Source organism: Lepidochelys kempii, chromosome 15 (genome assembly GCF_965140285.1).
Source record: "Lepidochelys kempii isolate rLepKem1 chromosome 15, rLepKem1.hap1, whole genome shotgun sequence".
NCBI classification, from domain to species: domain Eukaryota; kingdom Metazoa; phylum Chordata; order Testudines; family Cheloniidae; genus Lepidochelys; species Lepidochelys kempii.
This window is the reverse complement of record NC_136394.1, coordinates 26,117,414-26,134,268: the sequence shown is the minus strand read 5'-3', so window position 1 is coordinate 26,134,268 and position 16,855 is coordinate 26,117,414. Positions and strand designations below refer to the sequence as shown.

At 47.0% G+C, this 16,855-nt stretch overlaps 1 protein-coding gene across 3 annotated transcripts; it reads right to left on the bottom strand.

Moving 5' to 3' along the window:
- Window positions 1-166: 166 nt before the first annotated feature.
- Window positions 167-13,434, bottom strand: P2RX4 (purinergic receptor P2X 4). 3 transcript variants are annotated; one of them, XM_073312581.2, is made up of 12 exons: window positions 13,165-13,428; window positions 10,046-10,193; window positions 8,350-8,421; window positions 8,125-8,197; window positions 7,119-7,215; window positions 6,045-6,125; window positions 5,755-5,896; window positions 4,582-4,718; window positions 2,454-2,547; window positions 2,283-2,348; window positions 1,997-2,092; window positions 167-1,073 (listed from the first exon to the last, which is right to left on the bottom strand). In XM_073312581.2, the coding sequence occupies exons 1-12, from the start codon at window positions 13,302-13,304 to the stop codon at window positions 1,041-1,043; spliced, it is 1,179 nt and encodes a 392-aa protein (XP_073168682.1). In that variant the 5' UTR covers window positions 13,305-13,428; the 3' UTR covers window positions 167-1,040. The 3 variants fall into 3 exon arrangements, with proteins under 3 accessions (XP_073168682.1, XP_073168681.1, XP_073168683.1); XM_073312580.2 differs by lacking the exon at window positions 167-1,073 and adding an exon at window positions 1,080-1,234 and having other exon boundaries at window positions 13,165-13,431; XM_073312582.2 differs by lacking the exons at window positions 167-1,073; window positions 8,350-8,421 and adding an exon at window positions 1,080-1,234 and having other exon boundaries at window positions 13,165-13,434.
- Window positions 13,435-16,855: the final 3,421 nt, after the last annotated feature.

Genomic DNA, 16,855 nt, shown 5'->3' with positions numbered 1-16,855 from the left:
CTAGGCTGTGTACAGCTCTGCCCTAGCACCAAGCCAGGAAAAGGGCTTTTCCAACAGTGGCACTAGCTGGTGCGAATGCCCTGGCCTCACCAGCTACAGCATTTCAAAGAAAAGGGACCTCGCTTACCTTTTAGTTCACAACAGAATGGATTCTCCTCATACCAAATCACTTAGAAGAAAGTTTATTCAATATAATTTGTGTGTTCACAATGAGTGGAGATGCCAATATTCCAAAGTGCTGTCAGCATTGTCATCCTTTTCCTTCCTTACAAACACTGAATTTTAAGAGGACCAGAAAAGAAGAAGCCTCTTTATAAATGCATCAGCCACTTACTCAAATGCAGGAGACCCAGAGAGAGCTTCATTCTCCTACTCTAGGCTCCTGAAGCTCAGATAGACGAGGGGTAACCTGTTGACTTGCCCTCACAGGAAGGAAATGCATTTTATTGCCATCACGCTGTAGCTAGATGCTCTCCAGGCCTGAGGGGAAGACTAGCGACCAGGTTCACCACAGCAAAGAGGGGCCTGGCTCTCCCCCCAACAAGTAACCTCAAGGGAGGGCAGCTACCCTTCCCCCACGTAATGTCACTCATCTCAACCCTCTCATCCTGGCCCAACTGCCTATGCCCCTAGCAAAGAGGTAGCTCTGGGTGACTGGCCCCTCCAGGGGGCTTTCTAGAGGATATGGGGATATAAGAAGTTAGTCTCGAGAAGTAAGGGGGAAGGGGAAACTTACTCAGCTGTTGAGACACTTTCCATGAAAGTCTGGCATACAAGTCCTGTTCTGTACGTTTGTTTACTGAGGCCAGAATTCAACCAACTAGTAACAACTTCAGAACTTTCCTTCGTTTGTCAGTGACACGGAACAAGAATGCACTCTTATGTGGTCAATGTTTGTCAGCCGTAAAGTAATGAGGGAAGTTTCTCTTTCCACAGGGAGAAGGCAGCTCGATTAACCCTGTTCCAGGAAGGGAAGGCTGCAGCCTCGTCTTACTGTCTTTCCGTGAAGCAGAACAACATTCGCTGCAGCACCACCATGGTCATGATTGTGTTCCATAGGTCTCACTGGCTCCCTTGACAGAAGGTAGACAGCCATTACACTTACAGTGAGGGCAAAAGGGGCAGACCCTAGGTTAGGGTAGTACACTAGCATCTCACTTCTGGAGACCAGCACTGGAATCCTGCCTTGATCTGGTCAGCCAAAAAAGGAATCTTCCCACAAGAAATCTGCTCCCTGTGTGTATTAGATAAAGGATAAATAATTTGGGGCTTTTGACAGGTGAGTCCAGCTGATGCATAAGCATTTCCAACCAAATTTAAGCTGCAGGGCAAAAATCCTGCCCTGAGCAGCTTGTGTGAAGCCCTGTTGAAGACAACACGGCAGCAGAGAGCAGACGTACTCTTGGAGAATAGAGATTCTAGGAACAGCCCAGCCCCACATCTAGATCCCAGCATTGTTTGTGGTGCTGGTAGGTAGGAAGCTAATGTCAGTTGCAAACAGACACTTTGACCTGTGAGGTTCAGATAAACAGGAATAGCTTTTTTAAAGTCAGTTTTCAGGGCAGGCTCACACTTAGGTCACCCATGGAAAGGTTTGGGGAAGATGAGCATTAGTCTTTACCCCAACATCTTCTGCTCACAAGAGGCAGGTGCCTGGGGTTACAGTCAGGACTGAAATACAGCGAGAGCAGGTTAAAATTTCTCCCACCCCTGCAGCAGGAACAAGAGCCTGTTTCATGGAGGACAGACACTGGTTCCTAGGGGCTTACGTTCCACCAACAAATAAAATTGGAGACTTTGAGAGGCCTTGTCCTTCTCCACCCCCTCATCTATGAGGCTCTGCATTTGGTATCTGGATAGAGTTAACTTAGTGGTCATCTGGCTGCAGATAATCATTTCCACGTATCCATGGACAAGCCACAACTTTGGGGTGGGGAGAGGGAGGTAAACTTGGCTGCAACTAAGACTCTCACCACAACACAGCCATGCTGCTTACCAGTTCATAATCTTCTACGTATTTGTATTTCTTCTCTCTGTAGTAATATCTCTTCTTCATGAAGTACAGAACCACGATGTCACACAGGACTGTTGCCTAGTTGAGATCAAAGAGCTCTTGTAACTGTTCTTACTTCAAGGCAAACAGATATTAGTTTAAAAGTCTCTCTCAATAAAAGGAGGACGTGTGGCACTTTAGAGACAAACAAATTTATTTTGAGCATAAGCTTTCATGAGCTACAGCTCACTTCATCGGATGCATTCAGTGGGAAGACAGTGTAACTTACCACTCCAAACAGTGCTAGTCCAGAGCCAATGTTAATCATTGTAGGAATTATATCAAATTTTCCTGCCTAACAGAGACACAAAGTGACAGTCATAAGCATTTTTGCAGACTCTGAAAACATTTAGAAGCTAATGAAGGAGTCAGCCATGAGATTCAAGAAACAAAGAGCTACCTTTCCGAACACCATGATATCAAACCGGATGCCGTAAGCCTTAATTAGTGTCCGCGAGTCAGTGCCACTTGCATCCTTGTAGTATTTTGCAAACCTGAAGAACAAGTGTTTTAGAGGCTTAAAAAAAAAAAAAAAGTAGGGGTTGCTTTCTCTTCCACCCCTGATCCCACAGTTGCCATTATTTTACTCATACTGGCCCATGAACAGATGCGCTTGTATTATTACAAGTACAGAAAATGCGCGGTTCACAATTACACACATCATGCAATATTCATCTAGGAGAAGTCGAGAGAGAGCCTTAGACAGAAGCAGTTAGTGGCTGAATTAGAAGAGTTCTAAAGCACAGGCAGGGGAGGAGTGGAAGAGGGGAAATCCATGTGAGATGGTGAAGTTAAGCAAGACAGTAAAAACTAAGTTCCCACTAGTCACTTTCCTGGATTTCTTTTGGTGGCTGCGGCTCTTTATAACCAACCTTGGATACCTCTTGCTGCAGTCAGACCATTTCAGATGAGTAATTTAGTTTCCAACAGGACAAAGTGGGAATGAAAGTATCAAGAGGGTTTTAGTTTATAGCAGAGCCACTCAAAGGATCCACCAAGCTACATACAGTCTGATGTGGGAGGGACAGAGGATTTTTGCAGGTATGTGATTTGCCGAAGGGAACAGAGAATACTCAAACTTGAATGGGACTTGCTTCACGACAGTACTTGGAGCTACAAGGTTACACCCACAGAAGTCATTTTCTCAGTTCATGCAATACTATTTGCATGCAGACATTAAATAGGGGAGAAAGAGGGAGATCAGACTTACTGTGCCATGTGATTTGCTGCTTCAAGTGGAAAGAGAAGAAAGGATGGAAGAGAAGAAGAATGACTGCTACTTGGCTACACATTTTCTCCATAATAAGCACGTACAATGGTAAGTGTCAATGGCCAAGTCTAGAAGCAGTTTACACTCTGCATAGTTGGACCAGCCTGTTCTAATCAAATAGGCTAGCGTAATCGGTCTTGACAGCCTTTGGGGTTTGCTGGATGTAGAGGCCTGCAGGCTTCTTAGTGTTTGTTCATACTTATCCTATCACCTTTCCACAGCAAAGCAGCCTCCTGTGACAAACTTTGGATGAACCACTCTGTCTTCTGTTTACATGAGAAGCTCTGCATAAAAATCTTAGCCTTCACTAGCCTTCGGGCCGTCACATCATAGTCTTTAGGCAGTCGACCTTATGCCAGAATTTAAGATTCACAAATTTTCAGGTTCTACCAGATATGCCCTCTACGCTAGCTGGAGTGTTGTGTCACCTTAGTGACACAGTGGACACAACTTGAGCCAACACACATTATAGTTAGTGCTGTAACCACGGCAGGCAGCCAGACATCACTCTTGCCAGTGGTTTAAGCTGGCCCTCCAGCTAGGTCTAGGGGTGATATCTCACTGCTATAGCTGTACCGCTAAACATCCCTGGTGTAGATGCAGCTCTACTGGCAAAATGGACAGAGGGAGGGGAGATGCAGCTGAAACAAGCCACAGTTTGTTTGTTTTTAAAATCATGAGCTCTCCCAGTTGTATCCACACCATGAGTGCTTTGCCGGTATAGTGGTTTAGCTATATTGGCTAAGTGCTCCTAGTGTAGACCTAGCCTTAGTTGTCATCTTGTAACCAGAGTGAAACAACATCATCTAGCTGTACCTACACAGTCCGGTGGGCTAGTTCTCCCTTCACCCAAACTCTAAATAGGGGACGCCAGAGTTCATTGCCCCACGTGCAGATCCTCTGGGCACTCTAACCTCCCATGAAACATGATGGGATGGCTGCCCAGATTTTCATAGGCTGCACTGCTATAGACATGATTCAGGGCATGTTAAGCTGAGGCTCTGACCCAGCCATTTAAGTCACCATATCTCCACTGACCTCAGCATTGCTACACTGAGTTAGAGCAGCTGAGGATCTGGTCCACGGTAAGGGGGACTCTTGGGTGGCCATAAGACAAATTGGTTTTTGGTAGCTAGATCATGACGTTAACTGGGGTAGAATAAGCATCACAACCTGATTCCCAAGAACCCACGTAGTTGTACTAATAACGTGGAGTGAGCCATGACGACACCACAGACTCCGTTACTCAACCGTGTACCTGAAATTATATCCAGGTGAGACCCTGTGGTTGGCATCCTTGTTGTCAAGGCGACGGAAGGTGTATTTTGGCACACAGTAATAAGCAGGTTTGTCAAGGTCACAGTTCCAGTTGATCTGCACTCCCATTACTCCACCCTGCACAGCGCAAACAAACAAAAAGGCGCACACAGAGAGAATGTATCAGTGGGGGTAGCTTAAAATTGCTGGCCAACCTGTCAAAGGGATTTCTTCACGTTGACCAGCACACACTAGTTTAGGGAAGAGCATATCTGATTTCTAGGTACACAACAAGATTTGCTTCTTATCCCACTGCAGTTACCCCAGGAGACTTAAGCTCACACATTTGCCCATGTGAAACTTGCACATCACCCCTGAATTGCGTGTCCCCAACTTCCTACCCCTAGGATAAGCAGCTACCTTCCAGCTTATAAAAGTCATCAGCAAGAGAAACCAGGATCCAGTTTATTAAAACCAACCAACCAAAAACTACTTCTACATGGTGTCTTTCACTGAAAACGCAAGACTTTAGAACTCGTCCTCAGGCACACAAACCCTTTCCACTGTAAGTGGTGCACAGTCCCACAGGCCAGCTGAATTGTTTACCAGCTTTACTTCACCTACGCTGAATGAGACCTTGTTCATAATACTGCATAAGCATTTTCATGAGTGCCACGCAAGACAAACAGAAGGGAAGTTAAATATTTACTCTACAGTAAAGTTAAAATATTCCCTATGGCCCTGGAAAAAAAAGCCTTCCAGCCAGCAGCCGTTTTGCTACGGATTAGATGGCTGCCAGCAGATAAGCAAGTTTTATGTTCTGAGGCAGTTGAAGAGGCTGTGTAACAATGGCTCCTGTTCCTTTGCTGCATCCTTTCATTGAACAAACACGAAAGGGCAGGTCTACACTTCAAACGCTGCAGCTGTGCCCTGTAGCCCTTCAGTGAAGACGCTACTCCCCTGACAGGAGAGCTTCTCCCGCTGGCATAGTTAATCCACCTCTGAGGGGTGTAGCTATGGCAGGGGGAGAAGCCCTGCTGTCGACAGAGCGCTGTCGCCCCCGGGGGTCAGGTCGGTATAACTGCGTCACTCAAGGGGGTGGATAACAGAGTGACATACCCATGCAAGTTTATAATGTGAATCTGGCCTAAGTGAGGATAGAATTTCCACATACCTCAACAGCCATCTCTTGAAAATTCTGCCCTGCAGCTTCAACTATTTGGCGGACTCGGAAGATTGGGCAGAAGGGATCCGTTTTAGGGTGGTAAATGCAGGTCTTGAGGTAAGTGGTACTGATAGAGGGCAGAATGTTTCGCCTGAAGTGGCACGGAAGAGACAAGGGACGTGTTACAGAAGCCCTTTGCACCTGCACATCCTCCTCCACCCAGGCAGCAGCTCAACACCCTGTTCAGCAGAGGAGTACTAGCCCAAGCGATCACACTAGCACCTCTATGGGATACTTACCTGGTGAAGTTGAACTTGGGATACCAGATATTGTTCTTCACCAAAATGGTGAAGTTCTCAGCATCCTTTAGGAAAGCCGGCCTATGAAACAATTGGAAGATTAAAAACATTCACCTTTGCATCTCAGAGCGTTTTGTGAAGCCAGTTATCCAACACCCTTGTAAGGCAGGTAAATTACACCCACCTTACTGGCGGGTAAACCGAGACCGAGGAGTTGAGGCACTTGCCCAAAGCTCCTATAGCAGCGTGCATGTTATAAAGCTAGACAGAGGGAGGGAGTGTGAAATAGGGGATTATAGGTGTCAGGGGTTTAACTCCTGGTTTACTTTTCTAGCAGCCCTGAATTAGCCTCCTTAGTCTCCATAGGAGGATGTATGAGTATTAGATTTACGTTCTGGTAGAGTGCACCGGACAGTTCCTGCAATCTAAAAGTGGGAAGTGGCCAGGACACAACTAAGGCTATGTCCACACTTAGGAGCTAGGAGCGTGACTCCCCACGGGAGCGGACGTACTTGTGCTAGCTCTCATCAACCCAGCACGCTAGAACTGTAGAGTAGCCACAGTAGCGTGTGCTAGCAGCCCCCAAATATGTACCTCCGAGGTATCAGTGGGTTTGTACTCAGGACAGCTACAATGGTCCCACTGCTTCCCATGCTACGCTATTCTCTTTGGTGCACGCTCTCAGATGCCAGCCGGGACTCTCACCTCTGGCTTGCATTGCCACCCAGCTGGAAGTTAGTGTCAGCCATTGCTTTCCATGTTAGTCATCCAACTTGAGGAGGCATCCCACTGTGCCGGCAGGTGACACCCTGTGCCATGCAGTTCTGAGATGCCGCAAGGCTTATTTGACAGTTCTTTTCAGTAGGCAGTGACTGCTCTCAGCCCTCCCCCATTCCTGCTTACTGCCATTGCTACACGTGCACCAAAGCCTCCTTCAGCCGTGGTTTTCAAACTTCCTCGACTGGACCACACAGTAAGAGCCACCGCCCAGAGACCACCCCTCCGGTTCAGGACCGCACGGGCCGCCAGCCCGCCCAGCAGTGGTAAATAGCCTGTGGCAACAGAAGCACTCACTTAGGTAAACGTGTGTCATTCTCCACAGGACACCACGCATAGATCTCACAGGTTTTGACAGAGGTGGAGTATTTCCTACACTTCCCAGTCTGGACTCCTGGAAGGACATGGGAACAGAGTTAATACCGGGGCATCGAGAGCAGCATGGCAATATTCACACAGGCTCTGACACATAGCGCCTGACAGGGTGATGACGGTTAACAGGCTGCTTGGTTGATCCCCACATCACGGGGAAAGTTCAGCAACAGAATTCCCTGATAACTACGCTAGTTAGAGGTAGCACTAGTGTAAACCTGCCTGTTAGGGGAGGGCTACCGCCCACCGCAGCAAAGTTAACCTTAGCAGTGGGCGGCCTCAAACGAGGGTCAGCAAGAAAACTGGCTTCTTTGCCACTCGGTGAGAATCTGGCAATAGCTTGTTCCTATGGTATGTCTAACCTGGAAACCTCAATACTGTCCTTGAGAAACTCTGCCAAAATCGCGAAAGAGCCAACCCCAAACCACCAGCCATGTCTCCATCCCAGCCCATAACGGCAAGCATCTGACTAGTTATGGTGTCATTTTAGAACATCAGTCTGATACACTGCAATTGAAGGGCTAGAAGAAAATTCCAGGGTATTTTACTGTTTAAATGGGACATGAAGCATTAGAACCTCCCTCCATTTAAATGGCGCCTTGTTAACCCAGTAAGTGGCTGCTGACTTCTGAAAGGAAAGGCTGTGCATGAGGAAATCTAACTTGACCAGAGGGAAATGACTAGGACAGCAGAGGTTTACAGCTGCCGATAAACTACATGGAGGTCAGATCAGTAACGTTTCTATTTTCGTGTGGTACTAGAATGTTTAACCCTTTGTGCTCCCTTTCGTGATGCCCCTCTTCTAAGGCCGTGTTACACTTTGCTTCCAGAGTAAAAGCCAAGGTAACCGGACTAATCACCGCTTCCCCTCCTGTACTAGCGGCAACAGAACCTCTTAGGCGTCCCAATACAGTGTACATTGGTTTCGTACCATTGCTGTGGGTGCCTATGTATCCTGCAGAACAGTCCTCACTGGAATTACACACAGTTGTCTTATCTGGAAGCTAAAGGGAAGAATTGTTACCATAAGCCACAAAGATGACTTGCCACGCACCCCCTTCCCTCCCTGCCACGAGATGGGAGTTACTCCTCCCAGTTAAGGATTAGACTCTCCCGGAGATAAAGTATAAAGGAGACGGCCAGTTACCATACCTACCTCAGGACAATAGCCTTGTGTCTGATTCAGTGTGATTATCAGGTTTGTCATGATGAACAACATATTCTCCCCCTGAATAGGCAAGACAATCAATGAGATGTATGGGTTAGTTCTAAGCAGCGACGCTCTGGAAAGCTAGAGCCTCACCTGATCTGCAGTAACAGGTTCTCAGGTGGCGCCATAGAAAGCTAGTGTTTGGAGAGAGCAGACGCACTGCTACTGGACTAGGGTCTCTCGGGCGTCACTCGAGGAATCCCCCTTCCTTAGGACAGAGCAGTCCTGAAGGAGTATAACCCTTTCTACGGTACTCTGTCCAGAGGTTCACTGAATCCACACTATGAAAATTAAAGGACCCCTCCATAACTCTCCAATGGGGCAGCTCTAGTGGGGCACAGACAAAGCTCCCAGCAGTTGAAGCAACAGCTCAAATCAGGTGTAATAAAACAAGGAGATGACATGTCACCCTAGACCTGTGCTTCTCAACCTGTGGCCCATGGGCCGCTTGCAGCCCATTCAGTACACAGCTGCGGCCCTTGTGACATCCTCAGAGCCATACAGGTAGCATATATATTATGTGGATGCGGCCCACAAAACACAGAGAGAGCTGCATAAGCAGCCAGCAATGGTAAATAGGTTGAGAACCACTGCCCTAGATATTAGTCTGGCACCAGGCTGAACACCTCGAGGGAAGTTAGCATTAGTAAGTAGATCTGTGACAAAGCCAGAGGCAGCTACTGCTACAACACGCTGGGATTTTCACACGAGTGTGCAAAGAGGACCGCTGGCCACTGCCAAGTGAGATCCCAGTCCTGCAAGCTGATCCCCACAGGCACAATGCTCCTGAATGGAGCACCATTGACTTCAATGGGTCCTGGGGCAGACAGAAAGCACCCAACTGCATGGATTAGCTGGCATGATTAGATCTTGTGTTTTTAATCTCAGCGTGGAGACTTTTCCAGACTTAGTGCTTTTGTACTTTTCCACCTGCAGGTATTGATCTTCCCACCTGTATTTCTTTAGGGCACAAGCCCAAAGGGCTCAGATTCTTTTCCTTGTTCATGCCCCAGCAAACTAGTCTTAATTCCTTAATTGGCAAGTTCCCACTAAGAAGACTCTGGCACTTCTCCACCAGGTTTGCTGTGGACAGAGTCATTCAAAGGCTGGCAGGCTGTAGGTGTCCAGTGAGGGTTGAAGGCCAAGTACTGCCCACTCAGGACATACAAGTATCAAAATGGCACCAGGCTCTCCTCTGCCAATCAGTAACTTCCAACAGTTCTTGTTTAGTTCCAGATCAGGTTATTTGAGAATCGTTAGGACCGAGAGAATACAGTGTTTGACTTTGGTCTATTGGCTTTTAAACAAACAAAGCAATACAGAAGTAGGAGAGACAATACCTGGGTCATTACTGCAGCTTTATCTAGAGGCTGTGGTATTCCCCTCCCTACCACCATACAAACAGACAAGCTTCATGTTCCAGACACAATAATGCTGAGCACTCCTAAACCCTGATGAAGTCAGTGGGAGTTGCAGATGTTTAGTGCCTCTGGAAACCAGGCTAATAGCCAGATGCCTTTTTCAGCCCAGTAGTCTTCCTGCAGCCACACAGAATAGGCGTTCCAGAGTTGAGGAACACCTGTCTGAGAGGCTTCTGTTGGCTGGCAAAGCCCTATTAAACTGTGCCAGAAAAACCCCATACCTGAGGTGGAATAACATAATCAGCCACGTCCCAGACCCGGAGTCCCAACTCCGACGTGTTCGTCATGGTTATTCCCTTCACTTTGGCGGTAACAGAACTGACCACAGAGTCTGTTTCCTGGTAGCCCTTTTCCCACACAAAGACCCAGCTGCAAAAGAAGGAAAGTTCATCATGGCTTCCGCACTGAGACACCTTTAGAGATCCCAGCAGTGTGACTGGGAGCTTGGAGGCCTGGGTTCTATTTCTAGCTCCTTAGGTGACTTTGGGAGAGTCTCTTAAGATCTGACTCATTTCCCTCCCATTCCCATCTGTAAAATGGGGCTAACTGGGACCCACTTTGCATGGGAGGATAGCCTTCATTAATACTTCTCGAACACCTGGAAGACACTGTAAACACTAATTCCCCTCCCCCCTGGTCATCTGCTTTGTGGGGTATTATATAATTACTGGATCCTTCAGCATCGGGTTTGCACTGGAAGTTTGCACAGGTAAGTTTTAGGGCTAGGATCTGAAATGGGAAGGGTGATCTGGCAGACACCAGGCATTATTTGAGGTGGAAATGACAGATACACTCAACATCAAATGAGAATCAGCTACACTAGAGCTGCAAAGACTGAAGCAGAGAACAGCAGACACTTGTGGGATTTTGTATCTACACAAGCCCCATCCCCAATTCAGCTCTTACTAACACTGGTATCATGACATCAGTGGGTTACTCTTGCTTTCACCAGTAAGGGTGGGAGCAGAATCAGGCTGACAATACACAAAGGTCCCTTTGTCCCTTTCGTCATCTGACAGGATCATCTATTTTAGGAGAGCCACAGTGAACAGCTTGCATTTACCTTTTATAGCTCCGCCACCACATTCCCATCTACAGATGTCACTACCTGGTTTGACCAGTCCATCAGCTCCATTCAACAATGTAGGGGCCTATTCTCCCTGTATTGGGCCTTGCTGCGTTTCCAACCATGAAAGGTGGTATAAAAAGGGACTGCTACCAACTGAGAGTTCTACCACCGGTGTAACTGGGTGGAGATCACTCACACACGCATGGATGCTCTCACAGGGTAAGTGAATGCACGAGGCAATGGAAAAGTCAGGCCCATTGATTTTCCTTAAGGGAGACCATTTAAAGTAATATTGACATTACCTTAGTATATCACAGTAACAGGATATTTGATCTCTCTTGCTGTTTTTGAGAACTTTAATGTTGCCAACTTTTGTCATGAGCCACAGGATATTTGGTGTTTCTTAAAACCCCAGCTTCTGGACTTGTGTGATTACCTGAGAATCTCAGAATTTTAGAAAAAAGTCTAGCCCTTATCGTTATAGAGAAAAGTTTGAAACCATAAACTCTAAGAGCTAAAAAAAAACCACAAAAACCCAGAAACCAAATGAAGAGCCCACATTTTGTTGTTTTAAAAACTTCGCTATTTCCAAACCAATCTTATGATCTGTGGGAATTCACCCATGATTTTTGACCACTGGAGGTTGGCAATACTGTTACTGATTAGTATGAAGACTAGTTCGGGGACAGGAAGTGTCTCAAACATGTGAGAGGAGGAAGTGACCAAGAAGTTCTCGGCTAGAAAAAAGCCATATAACAAGCCACACTGAAGACAAACACACAAGATCATCCTGTATAGTGATGTCCTGGTCCAGCCTCTAGTACCAATTCCCAAGACTCTCAAACTGTAAAAGGCAGACGACTATCCCTCAGCCCGATATGCTTCCGTCCTTGTACAAGGCACAACAGTTTAGCCTATGAGTCAGGTATTGAAAATTCAAGCCCCTGAGAGGAGCCTGGGGCATTCCATTCACAACACTTCAGAAATCCCACAATGTAGAACAGCCACAAGGCCATTCTCTCTAGAGAGTTTCTGCTCTGTCACTTGGAAGCAGTCTTATGGGGCTGAGCCACTTATTTAGGGAAATCCAGTTTAAGATCCTTTCAAAGGCCTGATGGCTTCCCTGGCTGTCTGAGCCTTGACAGCTAAGGACAGCCCCATTAATAGAGCCGGCACTAGAAGTGACACTATCCATGAAGAGTTTCAGAGTAGCAGCCGGGTTAGTCTGTATTCGCAAAAAGAAAAGGAGGACTTGTGGCACCTTAGAGACTAACCAATTTATCTGAGCATGAGCTTTCGTGAGCTACAGCTCACTTCATCGGATCCATGAAGAGGAACTACCTTATCTCAGAAGTCAGAAACACTAGCAATAGCCAAACAAGCTTAGGGTCCAATTGAACTCCCAGTACAGTCAAGGGGAGTATTTCCATTTGCTTTAATGGGACTGGATCAGGCCCATAAGTTAATTGCCTTAGGTTCTCCATTCTATTTTTGGAGATTTGTTCAGCTGAAAAAGGAACCAGATTGGCCAAGTTTCCTTCTACTTTACATTTAGTGGGCAGATGGGAAAGGACTTCAGGGAAGATGACTGTGGAGAAAACCACTGAGCTGTGGTAAATCAAGAGCTGATAACAAGCCAAAAAATCTCAGAGTAGAAGAGCACAGTGAGAAACCAGACAGGAAGAAGCAAGGTAAGAAATGACTTCCAAGTTTTTGTAAGAAAAAGGAGAGATGACAGCTGGGCATCCTGGCACCCAAAGCATTGAGTCCAAATATTTTGGAGGCAGTGCTGGGGTGCTACTGTGTTATTACACTACCGCCCAGAGACCCTGATCAGCAGCTGTTACAAGCAGAGGCCAAGCTTGCCCCCTGCCCCAGGCAGCTACCAGTGCAAAGGCGTGGAAGACAGGAAGATAGAAACGTAGCTACACAACTATGTATCAACCTCACCTGTCCCATGCCCCACTGCCTCTAGCCACTGCTTGACCGCTGGCCAGGGGGACCCAGAACACTGCGCACCACCCCCTCCTCCTGCCCAAGTCAGCAGCCCCCCAACAGGCGGGGGGGGGAAATCTCTCTCCCGGAATCCCCCCCTTTGCAAAACACAGCTGGGATGGGGGTGAGGGGGGGCGGTTTCCTGTTTTCCCAACGGCGTCATCACAAGTGAAAGTGAAAATCCCTGGAAAGTGGGGAGCGGATGGCACCGGGGGCTGCTCCTCGTGCCAGCCCCGGGGCAGGGGCTCTGCAGGGGGACCCGCCGGCCCCGCTCACCCGATCACGTAGGCCAGGATGGCCAGCTGCACCGCCCGGTTCACCAGCCCCACTTTGCGGCTCTTGATCAGCACGATGCGGGGGGTGTCGTACTCGAAGAGGAAGCCGCGGAGCACCCCGCAGCACGCCCCGGAGGCCATGGCTCCGGCTGGGCGCACGGGGCAGCTGCTGCACACGCCGCGGCCAGCGCCGCCCGCGGAGCCCTGGCTCGGGAACTGCCCCGCTCCGCCCGCCGGCCCCGGATTGACAGGGATTGCAGCGGCTCCGCCACGGGCCAGCCCCACCCCCGGCGGGCGTTTCTGGGCCCGGGGCTGACCCCGCCACGGGTTCCCGGCTGCCCTGCGGCAGGATCCTGCTCTGGTGGTTGGGCGTTTAGCCCGGGGCTCTCCGGGGCAGGGGGGCTGCTGCTGCCCCCCCTGGCTGGAAGCGGTTTCCCCATGATAGACAGGGTTTATGGTTTGGTTCAATGGCCCCCCAATACAAATTGTCTCGGCACTGCTGTCCACAGCCCTTTAAATGACGGGAGGGGGAGATATGGATTGCCAACCGCATGTTCAAAAATCATAAGATTTTTTTAAAAAAATAATAAATTTTGGGGTCCTCTTAATTTGCCACCTGGCTTGGGAGCCTTTAGGGGGCACTACGTGTTTTCAAGCTTTTCTCGACAAGCACAAAGGCTAGAAACGCACTTTTCAAAAAGATGAAAAGTGATCTTTCCAGGCGGTCTCGGATGCCAGCAGCTGGGACGTTAAGGTAAACACGGAATATAGTGAGACTCAGGTCAAAATGACGAAACGTGGCAACGCTGATTTAACACAGACAACTTTAATCCCAAGCATTTGAGTTAAGTAGCTGTATTAACAAACAAAAACAAAGAGTTCTCATCCGTCTGAACAAAAATCATTTCCTTTTCAGTTGAATTGGGTTTCACTTGTGGGATGACTGATATCATCGTTCCGTAATCCATAGAGCCTACCCTGGACAACATGGTGGCTACGACCTTAATTTCTAATTATTATTATTTAACTCAAAGATCTCAATCAGGACTAGCCCTCCCCTTGTGCCAGGCAGATGCTAGGCGTACTATCAGTATTTTAGCGCAGGTAATTTATGGCCACCTCCTACCCCAAGAAAAGACTCAACTAGAAGCCCCTGAGATGTTTAGCAACCACAAGCATGGAAATAAATGCAAAAGGGAAGCTCACAATGAAGGCAAAAGGGACCCCACTACACACTAGGGTCAGATGGCCAGGGCAGTATCAAAGGTTGAAAGAGTAAGTGGGGGAGGAGGTGGTTGTAGAAAATCAGGCCAGAAGATTCATGGAGCCGTGTCTTCAGTTTTCAACTACTGCTGATGGAGTTTTAAACAGCCAAGACATAATGGCCTCTGGTATACATCCCCTACCACCACCGCGCGCTCTCCCACCCACCCCCGGGTCAGAGTTTCCCTACAGTTACCCTGTGCCAGCACACTGAAGTCAGAGGGTTGCTGGGAGGAAAGTGAGAGCAGAATCTGGCCCAATAGTTACATACATCTAGCAAGGCCCCAATACCGCTCCCATTTACAGTGAGGACAGAACTGGTCCCTAGATGTCTTAGGCTCACCAATTATCTCTTCCCTTAGATCAAATCCTTTACTGTATTTTTTCTCTCTTACAAAATTGATCAGATGTTTCAAACAATTGAACTGCTGTGTGATACCAAGCTATGATGACTAGATGACTGAGGTCTCTTCCAACCCTAATCTTCTATGAACTTTAAAAATGGCCACAATTTCCTAAGGACAGCAACAAAGAGCTCACATGCCTGCTGACACTTGGCTGCCCAGATACTATGGCAATGGGGTTTTAGAAATATGGGTAGCAATAATAATGATTTTCATAATAGTCCAACAAATCATTAGAGGGGAAGGGAATTGGCTGGCGATTTAATGTATATGCTACTGCAAAATCACTACAGGAGAGTCTTCCACTCTGCTATGGATTGATTAAACACTTGTATTTATTAATGGAAAAATTCAGTCAAAACTCACTGCAAGATAAGAAGGCTTGCAAAATGAGCATAAGAAGGTATTTAACAGGTCCTTAAAAAGAGAGTCCTAAACAAAACACTCCAGGTTCCAACATCAGTACAGTATTTCCAAAAGCAAAGAAAGTGTGCTAACCAATATATATTAGTGCAGTGCCAACATTACAAAAATTACACAGTCCCAATCCATAGCTACAATGAGATGCTGTCACATGAATGTCAGTGCAATTAATACATACTACCATTGGAAATGCAACTAGAGCGGGAATATTTTTCCAGACCCCAGTTTTAAAAATACGTACAAAATTAAAACCACAAACTATGCAGTTGTGCAGATTTACAATTATGCGGAGATGAAAGTGGCCCAGTATATACTAATTAATATCCATCTTGCCGCATTGCTGCAAAAATAGCTAGTGAGATAAAGTAGAAGCACAAGAAAAAATAGGAATCAATGCACAGGTTAATCCATCATTTATTTGCAGTCTCGGGGCTATAGATACTGCCCTGAGACTCCATACTGCTATGCAACTCACTGGGAAGCTAATTGAGCATCCTGGATGGTATGTGGCCCTACATAAACTCAGAGCAAACATGAGGCTAAAGCCTGCTCTCAGTTACACAGATACCATCATGATGACATCATGAATTAGCACCAGAGTAAATGACGGCAGAATTTGATCCAAGGCTTCTGAAAATAAGGTAGAAAGGCAGTAAAAATGTTGTCCGTTTCAATTCCTGAGTTTATGCTTAAAGGGGCACTATCTACATAATAACCGTACACTTAAAAATGCTTTTCCTGTGTTACTAACATCACCCAAAATGAGCTGGTTTCTTCTGGTAACAGATTTGATCAACCACAAAGCTGAAAGAATCTGAAATGCTACACAGTTTGTGCATGACTTTGTCCATGAAAAACACCCTCAAGGGGCTCAGTCCTGCAAGCCCGTTCTCTGGACCTTAGGACTGCTTGTGTGACTACAGACTACTCACATGAATAACGATTTGCAGGACCAAGCCCGTGCAAACAATAATACTCTGTAGTTCTAAAGCATCTGTCATCCAAGGCTCAAAAGCCTTTTACTAAGGTAGGTAGGTATTATCCACATTTGACAGATGGAGAAACTGAGACACCAAGAGGTTAAGAGTCAAATTTTCAAAAGTCCTCTAATTTTGATTCCCTGAATGTTTGGGTTCCCACCTTGAGGTAGCTGTTGGTGCAGTCTAGTTTTCAGTTGGAGTGTTGAGTACTCAGCACCTCTGAACATCAGGGCCAAAGTGTCCAATACTGGGCATGCAAAAATTGGGGCAACATTTGAAAGTTATGGGCTATGTGCCCTTTCCAAGGTCACAGAGAGAGTCAGCGGTAGAGTGAGGAACAGAACCCAAGACTCCTGACTCCCAGTCTCCTGCACTAATCATTAGCTAATACTGCCTCATTAACAACACAGAATATGGAATTCAGTCATACAGCATTCAGGTTTCAGAGTAACAGCCGTGTTAGTCTGTATTCACAAAAAGAAAAGGAGGACTTGTGGCACCTTAGAGACTAACCAATTTATTTGAGCATGAGCTTTCGTGAGCTACAGCTCACTTCATCGGATGCATACCCCACGGTATGCATCCGATGAAGTGAGCTGTAGCTCACGAAAGCTCATGCTCA